The 27,292-nt window shown below is 55.0% G+C and overlaps 10 protein-coding genes across 10 annotated transcripts; 3 read left to right on the top strand and 7 right to left on the bottom strand.

Moving 5' to 3' along the window:
* Positions 1–40: 40 nt before the first annotated feature.
* On the bottom strand, positions 41–965 carry BO86DRAFT_404171 (uncharacterized protein; the record flags this gene model as incomplete). Its single annotated transcript, XM_025673980.1, has 3 exons — positions 41–264; positions 440–529; positions 623–965. 3 exons carry the CDS (start codon positions 963–965, stop codon positions 41–43), a joined length of 657 nt encoding a protein of 218 aa, XP_025522826.1.
* Positions 966–2,018: 1,053 nt separating this feature from the next.
* BO86DRAFT_422764 (cytochrome P450) lies at positions 2,019–3,953 on the bottom strand (the record flags this gene model as incomplete). Its single annotated transcript, XM_025675363.1, has 9 exons — positions 2,019–2,199; positions 2,254–2,426; positions 2,491–2,877; positions 2,932–3,042; positions 3,094–3,200; positions 3,251–3,438; positions 3,498–3,648; positions 3,704–3,848; positions 3,903–3,953. 9 exons carry the CDS (start codon positions 3,951–3,953, stop codon positions 2,019–2,021), a joined length of 1,494 nt encoding a protein of 497 aa, XP_025522825.1.
* A 497-nt stretch (positions 3,954–4,450) lies between these two features.
* Positions 4,451–6,532, top strand: BO86DRAFT_404169 (amino acid permease; the record flags this gene model as incomplete). The annotated part of the gene is made up of 10 exons (XM_025673979.1): positions 4,451–4,516; positions 4,571–4,591; positions 4,638–4,686; positions 4,739–4,814; positions 4,864–5,054; positions 5,100–5,134; positions 5,189–5,309; positions 5,357–5,700; positions 5,768–6,296; positions 6,399–6,532. The coding sequence occupies 10 exons, from the start codon at positions 4,451–4,453 to the stop codon at positions 6,530–6,532; spliced, it is 1,566 nt and encodes a 521-aa protein (XP_025522824.1).
* Positions 6,533–6,875: 343 nt separating this feature from the next.
* On the bottom strand, positions 6,876–8,825 carry BO86DRAFT_371800 (MDR family MFS transporter; the record flags this gene model as incomplete). The annotated part of the gene is made up of 5 exons (XM_025670328.1): positions 6,876–7,677; positions 7,741–8,181; positions 8,255–8,532; positions 8,603–8,696; positions 8,754–8,825. The coding sequence occupies 5 exons, from the start codon at positions 8,823–8,825 to the stop codon at positions 7,039–7,041; spliced, it is 1,524 nt and encodes a 507-aa protein (XP_025522823.1). The 3' UTR covers positions 6,876–7,038.
* An 820-nt stretch (positions 8,826–9,645) lies between these two features.
* BO86DRAFT_442120 (NAD(P)-binding protein) lies at positions 9,646–10,665 on the top strand. Its single transcript, XM_025676286.1, has 2 exons — positions 9,646–9,912; positions 9,967–10,665. Exons 1-2 carry the CDS (start codon positions 9,661–9,663, stop codon positions 10,609–10,611), a joined length of 897 nt encoding a protein of 298 aa, XP_025522822.1. The 5' UTR covers positions 9,646–9,660; the 3' UTR covers positions 10,612–10,665.
* A 1,676-nt stretch (positions 10,666–12,341) lies between these two features.
* On the top strand, positions 12,342–16,433 carry BO86DRAFT_235955 (Pfs domain protein). The gene is made up of 2 exons (XM_025667047.1): positions 12,342–13,285; positions 13,344–16,433. The coding sequence occupies exons 1-2, from the start codon at positions 12,625–12,627 to the stop codon at positions 16,418–16,420; spliced, it is 3,738 nt and encodes a 1,245-aa protein (XP_025522821.1). The 5' UTR covers positions 12,342–12,624; the 3' UTR covers positions 16,421–16,433.
* Positions 16,434–16,858: 425 nt separating this feature from the next.
* Positions 16,859–18,592, bottom strand: BO86DRAFT_451341 (SNG1 family protein; the record flags this gene model as incomplete). The annotated part of the gene is made up of 2 exons (XM_025676853.1): positions 16,859–16,993; positions 17,420–18,592. The coding sequence occupies 2 exons, from the start codon at positions 18,590–18,592 to the stop codon at positions 16,859–16,861; spliced, it is 1,308 nt and encodes a 435-aa protein (XP_025522820.1).
* A 448-nt stretch (positions 18,593–19,040) lies between these two features.
* BO86DRAFT_348387 (uncharacterized protein) lies at positions 19,041–22,086 on the bottom strand. The gene is made up of 5 exons (XM_025669316.1): positions 21,861–22,086; positions 20,602–21,793; positions 20,267–20,536; positions 20,081–20,219; positions 19,041–20,024 (listed from the first exon to the last, which is right to left on the bottom strand). The coding sequence occupies exons 1-5, from the start codon at positions 21,995–21,997 to the stop codon at positions 19,243–19,245; spliced, it is 2,520 nt and encodes an 839-aa protein (XP_025522819.1). The 5' UTR covers positions 21,998–22,086; the 3' UTR covers positions 19,041–19,242.
* Positions 22,087–22,629: 543 nt separating this feature from the next.
* On the bottom strand, positions 22,630–24,189 carry BO86DRAFT_324427 (putative salicylate hydroxylase; the record flags this gene model as incomplete). Its single annotated transcript, XM_025668473.1, has 6 exons — positions 22,630–22,934; positions 23,004–23,454; positions 23,504–23,584; positions 23,633–23,785; positions 23,853–24,023; positions 24,103–24,189. The coding sequence occupies 6 exons, from the start codon at positions 24,187–24,189 to the stop codon at positions 22,630–22,632; spliced, it is 1,248 nt and encodes a 415-aa protein (XP_025522818.1).
* A 1,146-nt stretch (positions 24,190–25,335) lies between these two features.
* BO86DRAFT_393063 (DEAD-domain-containing protein) lies at positions 25,336–27,284 on the bottom strand. The gene has a single exon (XM_025672940.1). The coding sequence runs from the start codon at positions 27,251–27,253 to the stop codon at positions 25,418–25,420; it is 1,836 nt and encodes a 611-aa protein (XP_025522817.1). The 5' UTR covers positions 27,254–27,284; the 3' UTR covers positions 25,336–25,417.
* Positions 27,285–27,292: the final 8 nt, after the last annotated feature.

The following is a 27,292-nucleotide window of genomic DNA, read 5'->3' as shown; positions in this document are numbered from 1 at the left end:
AAAAAAAAAAAAAAAAAAAAAAAAAAAAAAAAACTGAACATCACGCCTTCGCCACAAAGACACTACTGTGGGTTCCCATAGCCCGCTGACTACCGCGGCCCGGGGTCGCCGTGTTCCAGCCATTGTAAAGCCGACACTGCGGCGCATCTGGCGACAAATCGGCCCGCACACAGCCATCCGCGGCGCGCTGCACACACCACTTGAGGCATTCGGGAACGGTGCTGATCTGGTCTGTATAATCCATGGAAGCACCGCCACCACCCGCTGTTGCGATGCCGTATATCAGCGCAGGTTCGATGGTGGGTTCAACATGATTGATAGGAAGAGTGACAATATAAGAGTCAATCCAGGGGAGAAACACAAAAAGGAGATGAGAAAAGAACAAGAACAAGACAACAAGTCGACACAAAACAGAGACAAACAGAAAAGAAACCCTTACCTTGGAAATAATATGTCTTCCAGATGGCCCCGCCTGCAATAACTGTCTCTGCTTGCCCGATGGGGATGTTGTTGATATCTTTGTTGGTGTCTGTTGTCTCGGGGGTTAGCGAATTCTCAACATCACAACACACACTGGTTGATTCATTGTGTCAGGACAGGGGGGGAGAGCGTTGAAACATACGATCCAGAAGCGTATAATTCCCCTCAATGAAGCTATCACACTGCCGGACGCGATCCTGCACCGGCGCCAGCGCAGCGTCCACGCGGGACTGACACACCTGGTCGAGACGGTCGTGGTCGTTGGCCGCCTCCCCCAGTGGTTGCAGCGCCACGTACCCCCGGCCGTCGTCCTCGTTCACCTCCGCGACAGGATCTGGGGAGCCCGCGGCGGGGCGCGCGGTCCGATAGCACCGCGACCTAGAGCTCTGCCAGGTGCTGGCGGCGCAGCTAGTGTCCTGCAAGCAGAGGCGCGCGCAGTCGGCCGCGCTGTGGGCTGGCTGGCCTTTGGTGTCGTAGGCGCTCATCCAGGCGCTGCAGGTATACCGGACGGGGACCTGGTCGACCGTCTCGACCCGGATAATAGGCGTCGCGCCGGTGGTCCCGTCACATCATGCTTGGTAGTTGATCGCGCCGTGGCCGCTTGTCGCGGAGAGGCATTGGGCTTGGTGGAGAGGTTGTTGGCTGGTTGCAGCGAGGGATACTGAGACCAGCGAGAGGAGGACGAGGGGGGAACAGATTGAGGAAGAAAGCATCATCACGTTCGTATGTCCTGATACTATAACCCAAGATAGCGAAAAAATTGGTTGACAAAAGTCACAGTGTCGCTGTAGTCGGAAACCCCCGGATTTTATGTTGGGTTTTCCGGCTACCAGACGGGGCCGCTGGATGAACGCAACACCTCATGACTTCAGCTATCTGGTGCTGAGATCATTCGTTGTAAGTACGCCTATGGATCGGCACGAAATGTAGCCCGCTGTACAGGGTTACACTGTAAGAATGTGAGCCAAAAAGCGGAAGCGTCAATGTAGAGTAGCATTGACATTGCCCGAACCACGGCACGAACATCTACCCGTCGTTAACGTCATCTCCGTGCTGTAACGCACATAAAGCGTTTCCAACGCATGCCATACAATCAATTTTAATCCATATTTGTGCCGGTGGGGGTTCGGACTTGTTGGGGCTTAGGGCATAATCCCCAACAGGATTGTGGAATTTCCTCGACTCCCAAGGGTACAGAAGGGCTCAGACAAAAGTCCTGTCGTCGAACAGAGAAAGTGTCTCTCATAGAATGATAATCCTGTGGGAATATGTAAGATCCGTTTGCAGGTCTGGGAAGTCCTTGCTTATAACATTATAACACAATTTGACTTAGTGACTGCCCGCCTAATAAATTCATTCCTGCGCGTGCCTTTCTTGCCAGTGAGGCAGCCATAGCCACGTCGTAGCCACGCCGTAGCAAATGATACTGGGTATTGAATGGGTGCGATAAGGAAGGATCTGATGCAGTTTTCATTTCTTTTGAAGCAGACTTTGGCATGCTTGGTAACGCATATCGAACTGAACCAGTACAGTACCTGTTATGACCGTTCCTGCAGAACTACTTCTAGCTGGTCGATCGGCACAGCAGCGACCCACTCCCGTCGTGGTGGGAGGACAGCTTCGTGGTCTGGGGTATCAACACATGATGTGTTGATCGGGTGAATGGAATATCGCTTTAGCATCTGCGAGAGCGACAGGAATAGCTCCAGATATGCAAAGCTGTGCCAGCCAAAGGTTATTCTATTTCCCCCTGATTACTTGAGAGACACTTACTGATTGCCGATACATGTAGAAGCACCCTTGGAGAACGGGATGTAGTAGTCATCCCGCCGCGACGTCACCTCGTTCTTGTCCTGAACCAGCCACCGACCGGGTCTGTAGCACTCGGGGTCCGGAAATGCATTCTCATCGCGCAGGTACCAGATCGGGGAACTGGAGATCATGGTCTAATTTTGAGGTATTAGTCGGGTGGGTGGGCTGAAGGAGAGAAAGAAACGCTGTTGAACGTACCCCTCCCGGAAGATGCTTGCCCGCCAGTGAATATCCACCGCGCGGGATGATGCGCGGAAGCATTGCGGCGGCAGCCCCGGTCCACCTTATCCCCTCTTTAACGGAGGCGACAAGACGGGGAATGGCTTCAAGTGCGGACATATCGGTGGGCCATCCGGAAGCGTCGAGCTCGGCGACCAGCTCGACTTGGAAGGATTGGTTAAACGACAGGGCGTAGATGATGTGCGCCAGGGTGGCCGAGGTTGTGTCGGTGCCGGGACCCAGCATTTCCTTGGCTTCCGAGAGTGCCGACTGCTCGGACACTCTTGGCCCCGCCATGACTTTGAGGAAGGAGAGGCGGGGTGCCTTTTCACTGTCTTTTGTTGCGATGAGTTGGGAATCGGCCCACTTTCTTCCGTTAGTTGCCATGCACGATATTCTTGTTCATGGAGGAGGATATGCCTTGTCGAAGCGCTGCGAGCTAGTCACCGAGGATACCTCCCAGCCGGAGAGTCGGTATATCCAGGTTGCGACCGAGTGCCATAGATCAACAGCAAGCGGAAAGTTAACATACTGGATATGATGACATTAGCAGTGGAAGGGCCGGCTCCTGTCGCTACATACCACTGGCATCTTCGAGGATTTGAGATCATTCTCCTTGATGACCGCAAGCTCATCTCCGTTCTGAAGAGCGTCGATTCCCCCTATGGCATTACCAAACGCAAATGTTGCTACGTACTGGCGTTAGCTAATGCTGAAAAGTAGTGTCACGAACACGCACAAACAATATCTGACTCCAAGGCGCGACAAGACGGTCCAAGATCAATAGGCCCTTTCCCCTTAGCAGCACCCAAACACTTGACCCACTTATCGATCTGCTCGAGCATCATCTCTGTCAACGCGGGAACCTTGCTGCGGTTGAACAGGATACCCATGTGACGTCGACGCTGGGCATGCTCCTTTGTGTCACTTGGCCGTATTTACACATCAGCTGACGAATCACACACGGATATCGTCGGAGACCTTACGTGATTGAGAACAGCGCAGGGTGGCCATCCTGGACGAATTGGTTATACACGCGAGGGTCTTTGACGAACGGGCTATTCGGTGCATGCACTGTTTTATAGATGTCGAGTGAGTAGAAGGAGATCTGGTTGGGCCCGATCCGGACGAGGGGACCTAAGTATGGGTTCACTTGTCAGCTGAGTTCCCAGTCGGGGCACGACAGTCATACCAAGCTTCTGATGAAGTTTGGGTAGCTCGAGCGTGATTTTGCCTTGATACTCGGTGGGAAACTCCCAGAGTAAACGAGAGACGGGAGCCAGAACTCCTGCATTAGGAATGGAGGCCAAGGGAGAGAGAAAGTAGGTATAGATGAGCTTAACAATCAGTCAATAAGAATTTGCCCTTGGTCAGCAACGGTCTGCACTCACCCAACCGACGGCCGCGGCCGATGCTAAAACAATGAATATGATCAAGCCCATGGTGTATACCTGCTTGCACCATTGTCACGACCCGTGCACGACATAATATATGTCAACCCCGTCCGCGGAACCCGATAGTCGTGCACATCTATCATTGACTGTGCGAAACAGGATTCTTCACCGCATTCAATTCAGGGATTCTTTCTGATACGGGAGCAGTTCAGCTTCTGGGTCCCGCATGGATATCGCGTCATCCGCACCCGCGATGTCATTTTATCACCTCGGCTTGTCACACAATGGCGCAATAGACCACACAGAGGTCAATAACATTCATCTCCACGACTCAGCATGCATATGAGGCGCCATCCACGTGGAATAAAGCGGGGCAAAAATACGTGATCCAAACTCTTGGCTCGGTCTAATGCACGTTTTAGGTCGTGACGACCGACTAGCCAACAAGGGTCCGATGTTTAATACGAGGCGTGTCTGCAGACTCTGTCAGTGCCGCAATTCGATTTTGGCTTTGTGGGCGACCGGGTCTGGCGCAATATCGAGACATGAGGGCCAAGAGTGATTTGACCTCGACGGTCGTTGAGACGAATAAAAGCGATGAGGTTGCGTTGGTTAGTCGTTCATAAAAGGTTGTCAGCTAGGATCATCATACTCATGAATCATAGGAGCGCCTTGGATACAAACAGGTAATAGACGAAGAGCGCCGGAGATAACCCATGTTGACATTTCCAGGTCCTCCATCGAAGCTATTCACTCTTTGAGAACTTCTCTACCTCATTCGGTGAGTGTCACTGCCTCGTCACGAAGGGCGGGAATTGACTTGGAACTCGTAGCGGCCTTGTACTTTGTCGGCGGCGTTCGTGTCACGTTCTCCACCGGAATAGCGGCTGGTGGCCCTCTGGCATACTGGTGTGTTCCCTATCCCTGAGCTACAAATCCAGTGCTGAAACAAGTTCAGGACGAGTTACATCGTGACTTGTGTGTTCACCTTTATCACCGCAGCCGTCATTGCAGAGGTCTGCTCGGCTGCCCCGACAGCAGGTTCAATCTACCTCTGGGCTGCGGAGGCTGGAGGCCGTCGGTTTGGGCGGCTATTTGGATTCATCGTCGCCTGGTGGAGTACTACCGCCTGGACGACGTTCTGTGCCAGTATGTATCGTCACTAGGTTGTCTCGATTGCGCTTACACGTGCAGGCAACACCCAGTCCACTGTCAACTATATGCTATCTGTTAGTTCGACACGTTTGAATTTATTCCGGATGATGCAATCTCACAATCAATAGGAATTGACCGTCTTCGAAGTTGATTTCCCTACCGACACAGGGAACATCAAGTTCCGTGCGCTGCAATGGATCTGCACGGAAGTGATGTTAGCATTGGCGGCGTGGATCAACCTTGCCTCGCGTAAGTCACCTACCGGGACGAAAGACCAAAGAACTAACCACCCTCAGCCCGGATTTTCCGATACGTTTTCTGGCTATCGACAGGTGCCGTGTTCCTGGACTTCATCCTGAATCTCATCTGGCTCCCAGTCGGCGCCCACAACACCTACGGCCTCCGCACCGCCCACGAAGCCTTTATGACCACGTATAACGGCACCGGTGCGCCAGCCGGCTGGAACTGGTGTCTCTCGTACCTCGCAACCGCCGGGATTCTCATCGGATTCGACGCCTCAGGCCACGTCGCAGAAGAGACGAAGAACGCGTCTCTCAACGCAGCCAAGGGCATTTTCTGGAGCACGGTGATCAGCGGCGTGCTAGGTTTCACAGCCGTCATCCTGTTCCTCTTCACATCCGTATGTCAGCCAGACAATTGCCAATAATCCCGGAAAACCCTGAACTAACCTTTTACCCTCCATCAAGCCCCCAATCGACATCCTGTTCTCCTACGACGCCCCCCAGCCCTTCGTCCCGCTATACGCCGTCGTCCTCGGCCGCGGCGGCCACATCGTCATGAACGTGCTCTCCGTGACAGCGCTATGGCTCAACACCGCCATCGCCATCACAGCCGCCTCGCGCCTCGTCTTCGCCGTCGCCCGCGACGGCGTTCTCCCTTTCTCCGCCTGGACCGCCCGCGTCTCCGAGGAGGGCCAACCCCGCAACGCCATTTTGGTGGTGTGGGGCGTCTCCGCCCTTATCACCTGCACGATTCTCCCGTCGGCGGTGGCGTTCACCTCCCTGGTCTCCGCCGCGGGCGTCCCCTCCGCTGCGGCGTACGGGCTCATCAGTCTCGGTCGGTTGACGTTAACCCGAAACGAAAAGCTGGAGGCGAAGTGGTCGCTCGGACGGTGGCGGGTGCCCTTTCAGGTTGTGGCGGTTGTGTGGAATGCGTGGGTCGTCGCGGTTTTGTTCTCGCCGTATGAGTTTCCGGTTTCGGCGGGGACGTTGAATTGTAAGTCTCTTGATCTGTTTCCCAAGATGAGTGGGGAGGGGGGAAGGGTTGGGCTTGACTCTGAGGTAATGGGCTAATGGTTGATGTTGTTGGTTTGGCTAGATGCGCCGATTATCATGGCAATTGTGACGGTGTTTGCGGTGGTGTCGTGGTGGGTCACGCCTGCGGACGCGTGGTTGAGGCAGGAATTCATTGAGCAGGCGGGGGCTGCGTCGGCGGGGTCGGTGGATGAGTAGAGCTTTCAGTCGCCTGTAGAATGGATCCAGATTAGAGGTGTGGATCGATCTATAAATTTAGGATGAAGCATCCGAGGAAGGAAGAATACGCAGTTGTGGGTGCCAGGTCCGGTGGAGAGAGCTTGGGCCACCGGGGGTAGTGCGATGTCGATGCCACGCTGCACCAAAACAACCTCTTTCACATTGGAATCTATTACCACCTACATTACAGTCGTCGTACAGGTATCTCAGCAAAAGCTGGGTGTTGATCAATTTCTCCACTTTTATCCTAGTAGCTGATTGAGCAATTTTTCATTCCGCCAAATGCTCATAATATATAATATGCACTTTGGTTTACCGAAGTCCGACATGTCCAGCCGGCACACCCAAGACAGGAACGAAACTGAATGGTGCGCTCAGGAGCCCTGAGCGGGAGACAGTCTCCGAAGATGATACCTGAAAACAGATGGTGTGTACAAATCCCTCTCCTAAATAGCTGCAGACTTCGAAATGATCGAGCCCAACCGTCAAGCAGCCGCCACCTCCACCTTCTTCCCCTTCATACTGCGCCACTCCACCCCGACGGCCCCCAAAATACTCAAGCAGCCCAAAATCAGCGCCAGCTGAAACACCTTCACCAACGCCTCATTATACGCGACCAGCACCGCCGGCAGATGCTCCGCACTAACCAACGCCCGGAACCCCGTCGCGCCAGCACCGACCACCGCCTCGGGGCTCAACCCGGAAATCTCTAGCGCGGCGATATTGGCAATCAAGTGCTTGGTGAAGATATTCTCCGCCACCGAGACAAAAAGCGACCCGCCCAGCATCTGCAGGAACATGACGATGGCCGTGCCGACGGAGACCTGGGCGAGCGGGAGGACCGCCTGCGCCGAGACGCCGCCCTGCTGGAAGCCGAAGCCCACGCCTAGGCCGTACAGGAACAGGAACCCGACCCACTTGGCTTGCGAGATGTCGACCGTGAAGGTGGTGATCAGCCCCGCACCCAGGGACATGATCGCGCTGCTGAGCAGGAAGAACGGCGCGTTGTATCCGAAGGCGGTGGTCAGGGCGCCGGAGGCGATGATGCCGACTACGTTGGAGAGAATCATGGGGAGGGAGTCGATGCCGGAGCGGACGGCGCTGACGTTGCGGATTGCCTGGAACTATATTTGGGATTAAATTATGCGCGTTTGGAGGGGAAGGGGGGCGGACGGGGGCGGAAATACCCAGATGGGGATGTAGTAGATCATGGTGAAGAATGACCCTCCAATGCAGAGGCCGAATAGCGACGCGGCGGCGATGGTGCGTTGGCGGGCGATGGGTATGGGGACGGTGGCGTCCTCTCCCAGGAAGAATTGGAGGCCAATGAATGCCAGAAGCGCCAGTCCGAAGATCACGAACAAGGCAATCACGCGTCCGCTGGACCAGGGGTATGTGACCCCGCCCCACTGCAGGGCGAGAAGTAGGCAGACGATGGCTGGGACAAAAATCATGGTTCCCAGTGGATCAAGGCCCTTGAGCGTGGCAGCCAGTGATTTTCTCTGGGCTTGTGGCTTTGCGGGCAATCGTAGCAGCGTCAGAAGTCCAATGGCCGTGACTCCCCCGAGGGGAAGGTTGATGTAGAAACACCATCGCCAGGTGGCGTGGTCAGTGAAAGCGCCGCCCATCTGGAGCCACCAGACGTTAGTTTTGTGGAAGCTTACAGAGATCTATCAGGATTGTTAGAGAGATCACACATACCAAAGGCCCAGCGACAGATGCAATCCCGTACATCCCTCCGAGCATGCTGAAGAACATCGGCCTCTTCGCCGGAGCGACCGTGTGGGCCAGAGTCACCATTGCACCGGTGAAGATGCCTGCGCTGCCCAGTCCGGCGATCGCGCGACCGACAATCAAGGTGACAGAGTCCGGTGCAACACCACAGATGAGAGAGCCCAGTTCGAAGACAAAAAGCGCAGAGAGAAAGACCCATTTGATGCTGAAGAGAGTGTAGAGCTTGCCATACAGAAGTTGAAATGCTGTTGCGTTGCGTTTCGGGAATTAGCCACCGCCGACCAGAATCACCTGACGCGGTCAAGGGACACATACAACAAGTCGTCAAGAGATACGATGATCCGTACCACCCTACATCATCTAGAGCATGGAACTGATCGGTAATCTTGGGAATAGCCACTGCCATGATCTTGTGGCCATGTTAGTGGTTACAAAAATGATTCAGATGAAAGGCTATAAACCGTACCGTGTTATCTAGTGCCACGCAGAAAACCGCCAACATCAGACTTATCGTGATGACAGCCAGCTGCAGTCCCATGGGGTAAAATTGAGCCGCGTCGTTGTCTTCATGCTGACTGTCGACGTCAAAGGACGTATTGTGTGACCTCCTTTTACCGTGTTGAAGGTCGGCCATTGAGAAATTGGCTCGGTAAATCGAGAAAGAATATTGACAGGAACAAGAAAGGGAAGCTAAGAAAGAACTATAACAGATTGGCTACAGGAGAACAACTTTGCCTGAACTGATTTCCGAAGCATAAACTTTCTCTCCAGCTGGAGGACACATACGGCCGTTACAAGGGTTCTCAAGACCTTTTTAAAGCCAGAATTTGTCCTCACTCCCAGACAGGGGAAGCATGCAAAAGAACGGTTGGTCATCATGGTGAAATCAAGTCCGAATAACACCCATAACGTTGCTTGCAAAAGATGAATTATCAATCTTGGCAGTGCTTGACCTGGATTCGGGGTTAATCTCAGAGCCGAAAGGATACATAATGGTTTTTTTGCCTCCGGCTTCGTAGCCAGAAAAGGGGTTACCACATGGCGTTCTGACCACAGAACTTTCCAGCCCATCTACCGCATTTCTGAAATTTTAGCGCCTGATTTGTCTGGGTCGGATGTTCTTCGCGAAAAGCTACCGTGGAAATTTGGTGGTTTGTCAGCTCGGGGTTGAAAGCGAGGCCGAGGATGCCGCAAACGGCAAGTCGCTGCGTAATGGATCCATCGATACGATGATCCGCAAACTCTGTCTGCAATAGACTTTCACTCGAGGTCAAAGCAAGGTATAAGTTGAATGTGAAAGCTCTACGAGACAGAATTAGCTCCTCATTCATCCTTTCTCCCCACTCATCAACCGAACCGAGCAAACAACAAACATGAGCGCAGTCCTCATCACCGGCGCGACCGGCAAACAGGGTGGTTCGGTGATCCGCAATCTCCTGGCCAAAAATGCCTCCTTCGATATTCTCGCCGTCACGCGCAATGCACAGTCCTCCTCTGCCCAAAAGCTCGCACAACAGTCACCCAGGATCAAACTGGTCGAAGGCAACCTGGATGATCCGGCAGCGCTATTCCGGTCCGCCAAGACTGGCAGCTCCGCTCCGATTTGGGGGGTGTACAGTGTCCAGGTACGTCGATGACAGGCCACGCAGATATCGAGATGTTAACCCCCAGGACCACAGGCCGCCGATCCACGCAACGATAACGAGCGTCGGCAGGGTCTGGCCCTAGTCGACGAGTCCATCAAACAAGGCGTGAAGTTCTTCGTCTACAGCTCCGTCGACCGTGGCGGTGATGCCTCCATTAACAACCCCACCAAAGTCCCGCACTTTGTCTACAAGCATGAAATCGAAAAGCACCTGATCGCAAAATCAGAAGGAACTGCCATGCGGTGGACGATCTTACGGCCCACAGCGTTTTTCGAGAACTTGACGCCAGACTACTTTGGACGGGTCTTTGCGACTGCGTGGCAGATGGCGCTGAAGGGCAAGCCGCTGCAGTTGATCGCCACTAGTGACATCGGCTTCTTTGCCGCGCAAGCGTTTCTACATCCTGAGCTGTCACAGGGGAAGGCTTTCTCTCTGGCAGGGGATGATTTGACGTATGATCAGATGGCGACGATCTTCAAGCAGACGACGGGGACGGACGTACCGACCGCCTTCAGGATTCCGGTCAAGTTGATGATGATGGTCGTCAAGGAGCTTGGAGTGATGTTTAAATGGTTCCATGATGAGGGCTATGGGGCTGATATCGAGGCCTTGAGAAGGCTTAATCCGGATCTGAAAGACTTTGGCACGTGGTTAAAGACGGAGAGTGGATTCAGGTAGTGTGGTGTCGATATATTAGGGTAAATAATGTGTGTGTATACGCCAGGATTCCAAGAGGCTATAATAATGATTAACTAATTTAGTATCCATTGTACCCCGTTTAGTCAATGATAAGTTCGTCTACTGTTTGTGAAGTCAGCTGACAGACTATCTCAAAGGGGACTAGCACCTGCATGAACATAAGTACGACCAAGAAGTCGCTAGCCTCACTCCCCACTCACCCTCGCCCACCTTCAGCTCCCTCGCAATCTCTTTCAACAAATGTCTCCTATTCTTCCCTCTCATCCACTACAGGTTCTCGCATCGTCGAGTCAATATCCTGTGAGTCGAGTTTCGCGGAGATCACATCGCTAATATCGAAACTGGAGTATGGACAGACACAATGATGACGACGACGATCCTCCGCGATGGCCCCGTCGGCACCCCGATCCCCAGGGGCGAGCAACGCAGATACGAACTGTCACACGGTCCGAATCTTCCTTCCCTCAGTCGCCAAGGCGTATCCACATAAACGACGGACCTGATTGGCCAGATCAATCTGTCCCAGATATTAGCTGTGGGCCACCGCCACCCGCACAGCCCGCAGTCAGAGTACGCACGGACGAAAAAGATCCACTGCCCGTCCGTCAACCTGAACCCTATCTTTTGATCAGTCACGTTCGGTTTCACTTGCAGTCACTGCCGCCGGGATCACAGGAGAGAGAATACAATGCACCGCACACATATGTTCGCTCAGAGGACGATCAGCCTGTAGTAGGCTTGACGAGTCTGGCGGACATCGCGCGCTGGCGACGGCGATTCCCTCGCTTGGAGATGCTCATTGAGTCTCTGACTGGGCCCTGTCGGTACGAGATACTTCACTTCCATGCCGTCCTTCAGCTTCCAACCGAAGGCGTGCCCCAAGGATCTAATGTGGAAACTCTCTTTGAGCTGCGCCAGCGAATGAAGAGTATCCGCGAATTCAATGCGGAACAATGGGTGTGTCACAACTTCGTTTATCGCGATGGGATTCTGATCAAAAAACACCTTTCAACCTGTTCTCCTGATCCACTCTGCTCTGCGGTGACAATCCCTTTTGACATAAGCTGGCTGGGGGGTGAGGTATTGTTTTCTCACCCAGATCCCGAGAAGGAAGAAATCATTCGAAAGACCACGATGGTCCAGGAGATTTGCATTGCTCGCAATCACAAGAAGCCCCCCGGGACAGCCAATCAGCAGTTTAACTCCGACAGTGGGGAGACACCAGTTGTGATTGCTCTTTGGAGCTTTGAGCAAGCCTCTCCGGGTTGTCCTGGGTCGTTACGTGGTAATCATATTGATGTTCCGGACCACCTATTGACTTCTGCACTCTCGAGTCCTGAGACCGCAGTAAAACGTATGAGCTCTTTACCCGGTAAATATGACATGGAGTCTACTCCTTCTTGTTTGTCGTTTACTGATCTCTGAATTGAGAACGAGTTAGGGACCCCAGATGACGCGACTATGACGACTGACAAATGTAAACATTCTGCCGTACTATCGCAGGAGAGGATCGAAGGAGCACAAGCCACTAGGCTGGAATCTTACACAGGTCACACAGATTCCGATCATGACCTCAGTATACATCAAACGCATGAAGAAGAAGTAGCGCTATTCACGTGGAAAGATATAGCTTGGGATAAGACCGAGTGCCTGGAGGGCGGCAATACTAGTGACGAAAGCGACAAGGAAAGCATCCACCCCAAGTGCTCTAGCAACGGTGATGAGATACACGCATTTATCCATGGGCTAGCTAGCGACCTCTCCAAGGCTGTGGATATCTACGACCTGAATTACTTCGTAATTCAGGATATCGTCGAAGCGCTCCCTGAGCTGCTGAGAGCTTTTGCGCTGAGTCTAGGCCAAGCATCCACCAATCAAACCCAGCGTGATATCATGGTTTTGATTTACCAACATCGACGGTTAGTCTTCGCGAAGAAGCAGTAATCTACTTGCGGCTGACCTTTGTGCCGCGTCATCAGAAAGATTGCATCGATGTTTGAGCAAGCTCTCCTCGCGCGCGGTAGTGGATCTATGGAACAGCAATCAGATAAAGCGATGTCTGTGGACGATAAATTATGGCCTTGGGGGCGAAGAAACGACGGGTCCTCACACTGCATGACCCTTCCTCATCGTGAAATCGCGGATTGCCACAGAGGCTGCCTGAGGCAGACTGAAACCACCACGTCTTGTGCAGACACAGCCGCCCAGAACAACAGTTCCGAGGCTCGCAGCGATTATTCGCAACTGCAGAACTATTGGCTCTTAATTCACAGGAGTCCTGCTTATGCACTCCTGTTGAAAAGGATTCAACGCGAACGTATAATCGCTCTGCCTGAACTAAGTTCGGGAGCCGGGATCCGCAAAAAGATTCTTGGAGCTCTGCCTAAGACTCCACGTATCAGTAGAAAAGCTACGAGTCAGACGTTCAATGTTGCACTAAAAGCGAACTGGGACCCAATCATGTTCATCGAGGAGCAGCGGTATGAAGAGGCAACAGATTACGCATTTGAAAGAATCATTACAACTACGGGCTGCCTCTCGTCAGTACAAGCCTTGACCACTAGGGACTATATGGACCAAACCTGGCCCTCTACTGGCAGGGACGTGTTGTGTCTGGTAAAAGCAGTTGTCACTAGGGGGGCCAAGGAATCTGGTAGTTTTTATCATTGCCGTTTGACCGTATGGATTGCTAACATTTTTCTTTGTGGTAGTGACCCTTGCGGATGGTACTCGAGTCACTTGTGCGCGAAGTACATTTTCAAGTGAAAGGTCCTCGCGCCAAATGCTCTTCGAGATTTTGGGAACAGGACCCGCCATTGCAGAGATTGGCGAGCAGGTGGCATGGATGGCTTCTGCGTTGCGGACTTCTCCTTCACAAGGGACGGTCACATATAGCAAGCCCATTATTCATGTCTCCAGGCTGCAGCACAACGATCACAGTCCACACTCGGCTTTCGTATTTGAGCTCACAGTTGAGCTCACGGAGCATATGGAGAACAGGAAAGACATCAACGGGGAGTGCTGGCACAGAATGATGGCAAGCCCAGTGGTAGTGGAGGGTTTCCCAATACGTCGGCGACCACCGCACATGTTTGAGGGCCTCGAAATACCGCTGGGAATGCTGGCTCAGCTGGTTGACACGACACGAGCATCTGAGTTTGATGATAAGACACTCTTGAAGGGATTCACCAGCATGGCGATTGCGACTAGCTATTCCCGGAATATTGTCTTATGGCATTTTATTCAGGAGGAATACGGGGGCCGAATGTCTCATTTACGCAGCGAAGAGTGGCCAGGTCTCTCCGTCGCAGTCCGAGACTTGAGGACAGCTCGGCATGTAGTAGGTTGGTGTCCAGAGATAAAGCTATTCGCAGGTCTGTATTCTAATTCCCTGTCTATGACTACGAGAATTTTGACGGTTGACACTGACGCTCTGGCTCTAGGTCAACGAGGTGCGAGCTATAGCATTGGCCATACAGGATTACCACACACTACTGAGGAGACAGAGCTGTTCAGTACCTCCACGCTCTCTGCAGGCCCAATTCTTGCAGACGGCATACGACCTGTCATGGGTCAAAGAGACATCAGGGCACCGCGTTCGTCATTCATCAAGAAGATGAAATGGCTCTTCCAAAAATATGTTGTTCTATGGGATGAAACGGATCAAAGAGGATGGCTGGTCAACGGAGCTAGCGCTCTGCTACATCTTGTTCGAGCATCAATCTATGAAGACCGCCGTGAGAGTGCACTTGAGCCTGCTCGGCGTTTGCATGAGGACCAGTTACACGAAGCCAAACAGCCATATCAATGGGACTCGGCGTTCCAACTCTTAGTCCATCCGATCAATCGCAAGATACACATCTCCGGCAGCGGAGAGAATTTGATTACCTTTCAAAACCGTGCTGAAGACTATTTTACCTTACTGGAACAGGCAATAGACATTCGGCTTAGAGCTGCCAAACGGCACAACCCGGCTGGCATACAGCCTAGGTCGTTGCTGGACGGGTGGGATATCCGGGACCTCATTAGGGAGAACGATCGTATCCACCTACGGCAGACAGTCCTACCATATGAGGGCCGATCCTGGGTGGACCTGACTCGATCAATCTATGCAGTCACGTTATTTGGTCGGGGCTTCGGTGACATCATACAACCTGCGAATTGGCCACAACCATTTGCAAGATGGGACACGGTCCCAACCGGCAGGTTCTATCTCACCGCTAGCGCTCGTGATATTAAAAATATAGCGGAAGTGAACGGTGATCCGGACTCGAATCCTGTAAGATTGACCCGTGACCTTCTTTGGTGCTCGACGAAGGCCAGCAACACGCACCGTTCGCAAGACGTCAGAGGGAGACTTAAGAGCACGGAGCATGTCGATATGCTTGTACCTGTGGCGATGCTGAACGAAGCTCAAGATATGACCGTGGCCCCTGATTGGGACGTAGGGGCTATGGTTTTTGGGTTTAATCCGGACGATGCATGGTATTGGGGCGACTACGGATATCCAACTCGGTCCAAGCCTGTCGTTCCGGGAATCGTGGGACCAAATCAATCCAAAGGCAGCCCCGGTGATAATCGAAATTCATCGATCCATACCGGTGCAAGCCGTTCTTCAGGATACGAGGTGTCTCAGACGCTGGAGCAAGGGTTCCTCAACATGCGAAACTCGGCAGCTGGCCAGTCGAAACACGCTCTCCATGAGCCGTCCAAGAGACAGCCGGCAATTGCTCACTACACCGTTGGAATTATTTGTGGCTTACGACATGAGCTGATGGCAGTCCGTGTTCTTTTCGACGAGGTCTTCGAGTCCGTCACGGTGACAGCCGGGGACCCCAACCAATACGTCCTGGGCCGTATAGCAGAACACAACGTGATCGGCGTTTGCCTACAGCACGGCTCAGATGGCACCGTCTCGGCGCTGACCAGTGTCAATTACATGAAGTGCAGCTTTCCCAGGATACGCTTTTGTCTCTTGGTCGGTATGGGCGCAGGAACACCCTGCGACGCGCACGACATCCGGCTAGGCGATGTCGTCGTCAGCGACCCCCGCAGCGCGTACTCGGGAGTCCTACCGTATGACATCGCCCAGACGCCCGAAAGTGGGCCGTTCAGGCTCAACGGATCCCTCCTCCCGCCGCCCACTGACCTTACCGAAGCAATCAGCGCCCTCGAATTGAACCCGGAGCCTGCCACCGCCTCCGTCGACCGCCACCTCCGCCAGATCGAGCTCCTCAAACTCCAATACCAACACCCCGACCCCGAACCTGACCGTCTCTTCCACGGCTTTTACCCTCACGCCCTCCCCGGCGACACCGACTGCCACCGCTGCTGGTCGATGTTCGAGCTCCGCCGCCCGCCTCGCCCCACCCTCCAGCCCCGCATCCACTACGGCCTCGTCGCCTCCAGCACCGCGGTCCCGCCCGCGGGCTACCACCGCGATATCCTCACCAAAGCGCATAACATCCTGTGCTTTGAGACGGAAGCCGCCGGCATCGTCGATTTCTTTCCGTGTGTGCTGATCCGCGGGATCTGCGATTACGGCGACACGCACCGGAACAACCGGTGGCAACACTACGCGGCTGCGACGGCGGCAGCGTACGCGAAGGTGCTGCTGACTAGTGTGCGAGGTGCTGACGTATATGAGTACGGACATGGGTATCCGTCTAGGGCCGGGTTCGAGATTGGTGGCAGGGACCTGGTGGAGCGGAAGAGGCGGCGGGAGTCGCCTGGTTCCGGGGCGGGGGTGGGCTCGTCGAAGCGTCCCGGTATGCTCTATGGGGCGTGATCATTTTCTTCCATGTTATATTGTGTTTATCCTTTTCTTTGTGTATCTTGGAATCTATATAGTCTGATTCCATAGTTTACTTGCGAGTCCCTCTCGGAGATTGGAGTAATAAGGATACTTCTGTGCGCTATTTTGTTAGCAAAACACTGTGATCTTGTCAGCCTGCTCGTATCTCTTATATAACCAACATGAGGCACAGCCTTTCGTCTGCGTGGACTGTTGAACACGAGTAGACGGACTGTCTCTTGTGATTCAAAGTCAGTCACTCCGTAGCCTGGTCTTGGTCCGGTGCATGTACATCGATATGGTAGATCGAAAGGTAGAGTGTGTTACCTTATCATCTGCTACCAAGGAGGCGTCAAGACCTGAGTAATCTGGCAACACGACCACGACCCGGGGCCTCACGAGACTGCGAGCTCATGGTCGGTGGCGGTCCGATCAAGCGCAGGCACGGGCAATATGGACCGATACCCTGGGTTCGGGGTTGTGGGCGCCAGCCGGGTTATCTGCGTGCCCGTGGGCAGTCAGCTCGCCTGGTGAAGCGCTGGACCACGTGACTGGGTTGCGCAGAAGCTGCGACAGTTGCTATAGTACTGTATATGTACGGTGTTGCGGGTTGATGTCCCTGTTCACATGTTTCAATGCGGAAGATAGTGCCCGCGTCTACATTGTCAAGCTCGTGCCATATACCACATCGCGGAGCAAACTCGAAACTGCGGGGGTGCTACATGGCTGGAACAGGATAACGCCGCACTCGGATTTCCTGCTGTTGGCCATACTGCTAGCCACGAGTCAGAAAACAGTTGACAGTCTGCGGGGATAGCATTAGGTATTGGAAATGTAGGAATCAAGAACCAGATTAAAAGCTAAGTTTTGTAAACTTCTCACCCAATCTTGGCAGCTTGAATCGAGGGTAAGTTACATCTTCACCACCCCCTCCTCTTCCCGCTCCTCACGTCCCTCCGGTCCTCCAGCCATGAGGCGTAGTAGCGCCCGCACCCTGGCCCGCATGCCCACCACGAACACCGCCCACCCGACGATCCACCACGAGAACAGAATGGGCAGGGACTGATGCAGCGCGGGCCGATTGCACCCGTCCGTCCAGATATACAGCAGAACCTGGTACAGTTCGTAGGCAGGGAGGGCGTTGCCCCAGCGATAGAAGCCTGGGGACAGGTCGAAGGGGCCGATGGTGCTGGACACATTCAGGATAATCCAGGTGAGCATGACGAAGGACATGAACTTGGGGGGCACGACGACGGTGGTGGCGTCCAGCCACAAATAGTTCACGTGCATGACGAGCCAGAGGGCCATCCAGGTGCGGCCGAAGGCGTTGCCGTCGCTGGTGCTCCAGTCCTCGCGGAAGGCCCAGATGTAGCCGGCCATGGCGAGGGCGCCGAGAAAGGTGTAGCACAGCGAGAGACACGCCCGGACGAGGGTGTGGCGGGTCACGGACAAGGTGGCGGTGAAGGCGGCGAACTCAGCGGAGATGCCGTTCACGGCCATGATGAAGAAGAACTGCATCAGGATGGGCATCACCATGCTGACGGTGTTATAGAAGAAGCGCGGCCCCTGGTTGGTGGGTTTTATGTCGATCGCCGAGGCTGCGATCGGGGCGAGCAGGGTCTGCGCGATGGATGGGTCGGAGACGTTCACGTGCGCCATCGCTGTCGTGCCGTTGAGGTGTCCGTACGCGCCGCTGGTGGCTGAGACGAGGGCCTCGAGGCTGGCGTAGATGGTTTGCGCGTAGGCGGCGTATCGTGCCCCGTTCCACACGTATGTCAGGGCGGCCGTGTTGTCGTACGCCTCTGCTGCTTCGTGGGAGGCGAGGGCGCTGGAAAGTTGCGTGGAGGCATTCGAGTTGGCGTAGATTGCGCCCCAGTAGTGGCCGTGGCAGACGGCTTTGCGAACATCGTTTGTGGACGGAAATTCGCTCGGGGAGTGTTGATGCACGCTGGGAAACCCGGGGTTCTGGAGCTGCGAGTAGGCGGCAAGGACGGACTTGCCAATTAGACCTTGATCGTAGTCGACATAGAGGACTTTCATGTGTTGAATCCGGGATGTATCATGAAAGGCCGTTCCATATAAATAGCACATCATGGCCAGAAACAGCAGCTGAAGTAGGAGAAAGGAACCCCCGATGGCCCCGATAAAGGGCTTAGGTGGTTGCATTATGCCAATATTTTCAGCAGCTAGTAAACACCGAAGGACGAGTGGGATGTTTGTGATGGAGACGGGCTGCTGTTAAAATGGTCCTCGGCTGCTCGAGGAGGAGAGAAACGCAAGTCGGGAATCTCGCGGCGAGTTGCAGCCGGCGGCTGCTTATAAGGCCGCTCCGATCTGCATTTTCACACGATCAACTTTCGTTCCATGGGTCATTGAGGACAATCATTAATCAAACAAGCCGACTCGGACTTACCCCTATAAGAGAATGCATGCTTTATCCGGAGTCAAAGTCCCGCTGACTCAACAAACAACCTGCAGGAGTGAGTACTCGAAAGGCTCACTTATGTGGAGCCGAGCGCACCGGTGTGGAGAATTAAGCGTCCGGCTAGATGTGGAGAAGCAGGTTTGGTCCCTCCTCCTCAAGCACTCTTTGAACTCGCAACATGTTGATCATCCGGATTGTGTTCCTGAAGATGCGTGCAACCTTGCAGATCAGAACAAGATCGACCGTCGTCCAGATCCCATTATTTCGTCCAATGCGAGTCGAGCGGGGCAGAGATTCTCGGCGATGACCGGGCGGATCATCGATAGGATCGACCCGTTCGAAGTTGCAGGTAGAATCAAACGGGCGGCGGGCTTTCCAGAAATTGACCTGCTCACTTGCCTCGCAGTCGCATCAAAACCTGACTATACATCTTGCTTACACCCCATGCCTTTAGCGACTTCATCGCCGATATTGATTCGTCCAGAAGTCTCGCTCGACCATCGTCTGTCATTATACTGCCGACCCCTGCCATCTTGACGCGACCAGACCCACGCTCTAGCCAGTCATTCAACAAGGCGCTTCTAGCGTCTAGAGTGGCGATAACAATGGATGGCTCATCCGCCGCACCATACGTGGTTGAGACATGTAGGGCGGAGTATGTCCACAGCAGAAGGGCGGACTTGAGAAACAGAACAGGGGTGGAGAAGTGTGTGCACCAATGTGATCGGACAATCTCGAACAAGCGCGCGGCATAATATAGCGAAAGTCGTCCTTGCTGAGGCATGGCTCTCCACAACGCTGTGAGCTCGTTAAGCTCATCGGGTCGGTACCGCTGACACTTAACTCGGAGAGCGGTTGGTATCAATGAGATGTGTGGAGCTTGACTGATCATAAGAGCAGAGAGAATCATAACCCGATGGGCCACAGATGCCTTGAGCTCTGTTGGTGGCAGGTTCTGTTCCTCGGCATCTAGCAATGAGAGAAGACGTCGCAACGCCTCCCCTGCCACCTCGCCCTCTTGATCAACGGTATGTGGTTGCTGTGAACGGATACTACGAGCGTGCACAGTGTTGCAGAGGAGCCGGAGGATCGCTTGCTTTCCGATCGTTCCTGTACTGTTCCAGGCGAGAACCCAATCCTGGTCGGCCACGATCTCATTTAGCCGCGGCGAAGCTTTCGCTAATCGATGGTTAGTTCAATCAAGAGGCACAACGGTGACTGTCACCAACCTGGAGGTGGAAAGCTAGCCCAACATGAAGCACTCCGTGCCGCCCATCGATCCTCAGGCTGCGGAAGCGTGTTTTGCAATTCCCGATCGTTCACGATAGTCGTAAGATCGAAATCGGATTCGAAGGCGGAGTCGAGCAACTGCCTCACAGTTAGAAAGCAATCGTCTACCCACTCAATGCTCTTACCCAGACAGCAAAACCCGCTCTTCGCCGTTCCTCATCCAGAGTCCATATGTGCCATCTTTGGGGCAGAGACAACTCCAGCCGCGCCATCTTCTGGAGGGACGTAGTGTGGGCAAACAGCTGCTTCCGGCGGGCCAGGGTGACCGGAATGGCCTGATACAGCTCCGCCAGCTCCAAGTCCCTTCGTTCACCAGAATACGCCAGCGCCAGTTGATTCAGCAGAATGACCTGCGTCATCCAAAGCTCACGACTGAACTTGTTTTGTTGCTCACACTTATCCCGCACGAACCTGGTCTCAGCTGTCGTTCTCGTACGTCGGGTCAAGGTGCCAGACCTACCAGAAAATTAGTCTGTCGGCGAACCATTTCATGCATTGCCCTTGCACAGCTCTGGGCCTTGGGAAGATCGGAGAATTGAGCCCCAACGGCGCTGACGGCGAATATCAACAGCCAGTGAGTCTTCTGGTTGTTGAAGGTGGGTTTGTGGAGAATGGGTAGAGTCGGGTGGAAGTGTTCGAAGTAGAGCTGGACCCAAGCATTGAGAACGATGGTAGGCGGGAAGCGGAGCTCCATGAATGGCCGATGAAATGCAGTGGTGTGCATGGTTCTCGCCACATGAGCGACGTTCTCCACCACCGTGGCCGACACTTCAGGAACGTGAGCTAGGTTCTCGCGATCTATCTGCTCCAAGGGGCTGTCGTCCATAGCCGGAAACCCAAATTGCGGGTCCGTGCCATCGATCGCGGGGTGATATTGTCGTAGCTCCTGAGTTTCTGCATCGGGACCCGGGGAACAGCCCCGGTGGTACATCTCTACCAAGGTAGTCGGGCTCAGAGGCGTAGCGACTTGATAGGTCTCTGTGACGGAGGAATGGGAAACATGACCAGCATGTTCCACTCCGTTAGCCGCCGTTCGTGCCACCTCATCGTTATCCAGAAAGGTGGGCGCTGTATACGCCTGCGGGTCGTAACTCAAGTCCAGGTCCAAATCCAAGCCCAAGCCCCGGTCCAAGTCGAAAAGGCTGTCAAAATCCTCGGTCGCAAAATCAAACACTCTAGAACCATAGTTAGGATTGAACTGTTCGAATAGCTGGGTCCAGCCGCCGATAGCTGCAACACTGGGAGCGCCGGACGTAGCGGCTTCAAGTGATTCCAAGCCATGAGAGGCTGTTTGAGTAGACGGCGATGGGGGGAGAAAGTGTGCGACAGTCGACTGCGGGACGTCTTCGCTGCTTGCAGTCGATGCTAGCGTCGCGCTTTGCGCTTCAGCAGCAGCAGCCCGGGGACATTTGGTGAATTGGTCATCCACCGGACCGCCGGAGCCTGTCAATCTCCGCTTCTGAGGAGCCTCGTAGTGACATTGGACGCTATGACTCTGGCAACGATGGCAGGGCAGTCGTCCGTCACAGCGGACCTTGGATTGATTACACGGTTTGCACGCGCGGGCAACCCGGCGCCGGCCCTCGTCCCTGTCGCAATCTGGTCGATTGCCGCGTTGATGGATCGTACCGAGGTGGCGGGTGAGAGAGTCACTGCTTATCTGTGAGATGCTCGATTCGCGAATGTACAGCTGTACTGCAGAGACCTATGATCACCTACACTCGACCAAAGGTCTGTCCGCACTCTGAGCAGCAGAAAGGACGCTCCTTAGTATGGGTGCGGATGTGGCGCTGATAGTGCTCCCGTCGCTGGAAGGTCGCGTTGCACGTGTCGCATTGCAGACGCGGGGTTTGCATATTGAAGGGGGATCAGCGATAATACACAGCAGCTCGTCAGCCTGAGACAAAAGTCATCATCGGTGGGGGAATGTGCGCAAGGGGGGGAGTTTGTGTTGGGAGATGAGTTGAGTTGGGGAAGGCAGAAAGCACTAATGGAAGATCGACACGGTTAAGGCCGAAGGAGCCGGGCTACGGATGGCCATTCTGCTGCCTCCTTCCGCCTAGTACCTTCTACACCACAGCATCGATCCACCATCATCCATCGTTCACCACATCCATTCCTCTTCCCTTTCAGGGGCACTCTTGGCTAGTCCAAGTACAAGTACTTACGCTCAATCTTCTGCCAGAGGTACAGTCCACAGTCGGAGCGTCATTCTCATCCCTGTCGATCTTGGCGCTATTCACTCACATCTGTTCCCGCGGGACTATCGGGTACCACAAATGTGGAGAGCCGAAGCCTCTCCGCTCACAGCCGGTGAAACCTCGCCATCTGAACACCCCAACTTCGACGCATGCTGCAAACTTGAATCGGAACCTGATGACTGCCAAAACTGCTAAAGGTACTTGAAACGACTGAGCCAAGATTTGGGTGCGATGAATCAGCCACTACTGAGATATGTACAATGCAAAGCTGCTAGGAGACGCTCCGATCATGCCGCCGCACCTTCGACCAACAGCCGTTCCGCCTCGCGGGCCGGGTACGAGCTCCAGGTGAACGCGAACATATTCTTCGGGACCTCGGCGTCGGGCACGAACTGGCGCAGTTCATCTAGCATCTCGCCTCGCTTCTCGTCGTGCGTCTTCGACATGAACTGCACGGTGATCGCCCGGTTGTAGCGCACACGGTTGTAGAGCTCGAGTCGCTGGGGTACCTGCTCCGGCGTGGTGCAGGAGGTGAAGACCGCGCCCAGCGCGGCGCCATCCTCGAAGGATTGCGCACCACCCTGGCCTTGGTCTGTGGGTTATGGGTGGTGTTAGCTGGGAGCTCACTCGGCCCTTGACTATAGGTGCAGCAAAGACTTACGCGGAAGTGTGGGATGCGCTGCGTCGCCAACGAGGGCCAGCTTGCCCTTGACGAAGGTTGTGGGCGGCACGCGCGAGGCCAAGCTCCACAGCTTGAGATCTTCGGCCTGGCGGCACATGGCTTGCAGCGCCGGGCTGAACGACTGGTATGTCTCGAGCAACGTCTCCATGCTACCACCTTCCAGCCACGAGGAGTCCTTGACGGTAGAGCCGGGCTCCGCGGGGTAGATTCCCGCTACGTTGAGCAAGTCCCCACCGCGGCAGGGATAGAGGACCAGCCTTCGATCCTCGGAGGCAATGGCATGGACGCCGTCCAGCCCGAGCTTCTGCACCAGCGCGGCCGTCTCAGGATCCGCCAGCATCTTCGAGACCGGCACCAGAAACCGGAAGCAGTTCTGGCCGGTACTGACCTTGCACGGTTCCTCGCCGGTGACCCCCTTGACCGACCGGGACTGCAGCGGTGAGTGATTGAAAACAGCCACGATGGTGACTAAAACTTACATGAATGCCGTCGGCGCCAATAATCACATCTCCAGTGACGGTCTCACCACACTCTAAGCTGACAACACCTGCCTCGGCATCCTTCGACGATATCAGCGAATGCAGCACCAAATCATCAACCAGACTTACAACAGAAACAACCCGCGAGCAAAGACGAATATTCGGTTTCCGCCCATCGACCTCCCGGGCCGCCGTCGCCCGAAGCGTGTTGTGGAGATCAACCCGATGCGTCAACACCCAATCGTCAGAGATTCCGAGCGTCCTCTGCTGAACCTCGGTCACCTACACAACGATGACAGCATTAGTTCAGTCCGAGCCTGCGGCATCATAGCATGAATTGACAACGCACAACCGGAGTATAGATTAGATTAGCAGTCGAATCCCAGACCTGCAACCTCTTGCACTGAACAGCCTGCAGGCTGTCGAAATCACAGCCCCAGTCGCGCAGGATCCGGGTAGCGTTCGGCGCCACGTGGATGGCGGCGCCCACCTCGTTCAGGAAGCTCGATTGTTCGAGGACCTAGGTAGATCGTAAACCAACTATCAGTATTCTGAGCTTCGAGACATAGGCACTTCACTTTTGGCCGAGGACAGCGCACCTCAACATCATGACCCGCACGATTCAGGGCAATAGCGGCCCCGAGGCCCGCGAGCCCGGCACCGACGACCACGACTTTGAGAGGCATGCTTCTGATGATTTCGTCGGGCTTGTAGACACGACAACTTCAGGATATCTGTTGCAACGAGGTCCAAGAACCAGCCCACCGACCTCCCCTTCTTTTAAAGACCGGCGACCGAACAGGGATGCGCCTCCCACTCGGCTTCACCACGCGGCCGTTTCTCCGCACCAGCCGACGACGCGCGGCGGTGGTGCAGCGCAGGAGATCGGAGCTCTTGGACCTGCTGTAGTCCATTCTAGTCTGGGAAGTTCGGGCGCAGATCAGTATGATTGCTTCGCTTCGTCCGCATCGATTTGCTCGTAATGTCCATAGGGGCTGTAATTCGCAATAGCATCTCGACACGTGAATCCCCGGTACGAGGTTCGATGCACGATAAACCCGCGGGAGTGTATGTACCAACCACGGTGGGAGGGAATGACTGCATACTGCAGGACACACCCACACCACATTCTTCACTCAATCCTCTGTACAAATCTGTACTAAGGCAGTCAAGAAACCTGTCGCGTGAGGCTGCGGGCAGGACTCAGCTGTGACTCGGTACCACTCATCCGATAATTGGCACGAACGAAGCCTCGAGGGGAGGTGCAAAGACATGGCCAGGGACTGCATCTCGATATCAGGAATGCTTATACCCAAGCTCAACCAAGGGAGATCACCGAGAGAGTCGATCTAAGCTTATCGTGGGTTCGGGTTCGGATCCTGGATCCTTCGGGATGGATGGTGCGGTACCTGAGCCAAATGCTAGTGACGTCATTCCGAGGCTGGGAGGCTTGTGGCAGCCTCACGGAACAGGCTCACTACCTACGGTGCCTGGTGCACATCACCTGACTTCCACATCTCGCATCCAATCAGAGGCGTGGTCACGGGAGTACAGTCTGACAAATTGGATTTAACTGAGAAGACATAGGAGAACTATAGAGGGGATTCCCGAGAAAGGCATTCGGCCTTGAACGAGCCTGATAGATCGTGATGGGAAAAGTGCCGCGGGACTACCTTATCTATAGCACCGGACTGGTCCGGAATCTAAAGACGTGACAGGTGATCTGGATCCCGAAAGGGTTCGAGCTCACGAGCAAATCTCTCGAATTCAAAGCATCAAACCCTAGTCAATGAAATTGCAAATCTATGAATCTATAAGTACACATTCGTAGGTAAACACTCAACCCTAGACGCGAAAAGAAACCCCGGTCATGCCAAACAGAAGGTGAGAAGCTAAGATATGAGGGAGGAACGTTTAGTACCGCCTGGTCCACGGTCCCCTGCGCTTGGGCTTGGAGGAGGGCTTCTCCACGCCGCTGGGCTCGGGGCTCAGCACGTCGCGCGGGGCGCTCTTCTTCGCGCCGTTCTGAGTGGGCGGCTTGCCCTTGAGCGACAGCTTGGGGTCTCCGGCGGTGAGTCTCAGGCCGGGGATGTTCCCGGACAGACCCATCTTGCCGGCAACCTTCTTCTGGATCTCGGGCTGCTCGGGGCACTGAAAGCCCTTGATGGCGAGCTCGTTGACCAGCTGGACGAGGCCGGGCTTGTCGAGTTGCAGCTGCTTGAGCAGGCGGCCGCTGCCGGCCAGCCAGCCGAGGTAGGAGGCGTAGGCGCGTTGCTTAGTGATCTCGTCGACATCGGCGGCCATGACCTGGTTGACGACGTCCTTGGAGCGGGTGGGATCGGCGGCAGCGGCGAGGATCTCCGCGCTGTTGGGGTGCGGCTGAATGGGGAACTTGCCGGCGTTGACCTTGACAAAGAAGCTCTCGCGCTCGGTCAGCAGCATCACGGCGCGGCCGTCGTTGCCGGCACGCGCCGTGCGGCCCACGCGGTGCACGTACTGATCCGGGTTGGCCGGCAGGCCGACCTGCACCACCAGGTCGACGTTGGGGAAGTCCAGGCCGCGGCCGACCACATCGCTGGCAAACATGACCCCGGAGGTGGTCTCCCGGAACAGGTTGGTCGCCCGCGAGCGCGCCGGCTGCGACAGCCGCGAGTGCATCTCGAGCGTCGTGGTCTCACCCTCCAGCAGCTTCGCGAACGCCATGCGCATCAGCGCGACCAAGTTCGAGGTGGCGCCGAACACGATCACCTTCTTCGACTTCTTGCCCTTCATCTCCTCCTTCAGGAGCGCGTGCAGGGCCGTGTAGATCTGCTCGACGCCGGGCACGACCACCGAATACTGCGGCACGCGCTCGTGGGTGGCGGACTCGTTCGGGTCGAGCGTTGAGATGTGGTGGTATCCGTCGCGCAACACCACGTCGATCACGTCCTTGACCTTGGGCGGCACCGTAGCGCTGAAGCACATGCCCTGCCACCCGGCCTCCTTCTTGGCGGGGAGCCTTCTCAGAATCTGCCGTACATCCCGCAGGAAGCCGGCCTCGAGCATGGTGTCGGCCTCGTCGAGAATGACGGTCTGGATGTTCTTGAACTTGCGGACGCACTCCTCATCATTCAGGTAGTCCTGCAGACGGCCTGGGGTGGCGACGAGGACCTTGGGGTCGCCGGTCATGAACTTGTTGAACGCGGAGGCCCTAGCCGTGCCGCCGACAGCAACGTGGCATTCAATCTTACGCGGGCCAGGCAATTCGGAGGTGAGCCCGTTGCACGTCTTGGCGATCTGCAGCGCCAATTCGCGCGTGGGGGTGATAATGAGGACGGCGACCTGGTCCTTGGGGACAGAGGTGTCACCGTGCACGAGCCGGTGCAGGGCCGGCAGCAGGAAGGCGACCGTCTTGCCGGTACCAGTCTTAGCTTGGACCAGGCAGTCGCCGCGCCAGCCGTCGGGCTGCAGCTGGCTCATTACGCGGTGCTGCACGGGAGTCATCTGGTCGAAGCCCAACTTCGTGATGGCCTTGAAGAGCAAAGGGTCTAATTTGTCAGACACCGAGGCGTAGGGGACCCCGCTGTCATCAGCAGTGCCAGCGATGGATTCCATGGCGCGTGAAGTAGTGAAGTTCTGGACCCGCGGAAATAATGGGCTGGGAGAGACGGTGGGGTTGACTGCGACACGAGAATTCCACAATCGTGCAGTGGGGACAGAAGGAGAGATCTTGATTGATGTGACTTGGGATAGAAGACGACGAGTTGTCATCATGAGGAGGGGAGAGAGGAGGGAGGAGGGGAGGGGGGG

This window comes from Aspergillus japonicus (genome assembly GCF_003184785.1).
Source record: "Aspergillus japonicus CBS 114.51 unplaced genomic scaffold BO86scaffold_85, whole genome shotgun sequence".
Lineage (NCBI taxonomy): Eukaryota > Fungi > Ascomycota > Eurotiomycetes > Eurotiales > Aspergillaceae > Aspergillus > Aspergillus japonicus.
Note: the sequence above shows the minus strand (reverse complement) of the source record. Positions and strands in the feature narration are given on the sequence as shown.

Coding starts and splice junctions, on each gene's coding strand:
- BO86DRAFT_348387 (XM_025669316.1), bottom strand. CDS start 21,997: ATGCAAACCCCGCGTCTGCAATGCGACACGTGCAACGCGACCTTCCAG. Junction 21,794..21,860: donor GGACAGACCTTTGGTCGAGT/GTAGGTGATCAT, acceptor ACAGATAAGCAG/TGACTCTCTCACCCGCCACC. Junction 20,220..20,266: donor GAGCGGGTTTTGCTGTCTGG/GTAAGAGCATTG, acceptor ACTGTGAGGCAG/TTGCTCGACTCCGCCTTCGA.
- BO86DRAFT_442120 (XM_025676286.1), top strand. CDS start 9,661: ATGAGCGCAGTCCTCATCACCGGCGCGACCGGCAAACAGGGTGGTTCG. Junction 9,913..9,966: donor GGGGGGTGTACAGTGTCCAG/GTACGTCGATGA, acceptor CCAGGACCACAG/GCCGCCGATCCACGCAACGA.
- BO86DRAFT_393063 (XM_025672940.1), bottom strand. CDS start 27,253: ATGACAACTCGTCGTCTTCTATCCCAAGTCACATCAATCAAGATCTCT.
- BO86DRAFT_235955 (XM_025667047.1), top strand. CDS start 12,625: ATGTTTGAGCAAGCTCTCCTCGCGCGCGGTAGTGGATCTATGGAACAG. Junction 13,286..13,343: donor TAGGGGGGCCAAGGAATCTG/GTAGTTTTTATC, acceptor TCTTTGTGGTAG/TGACCCTTGCGGATGGTACT.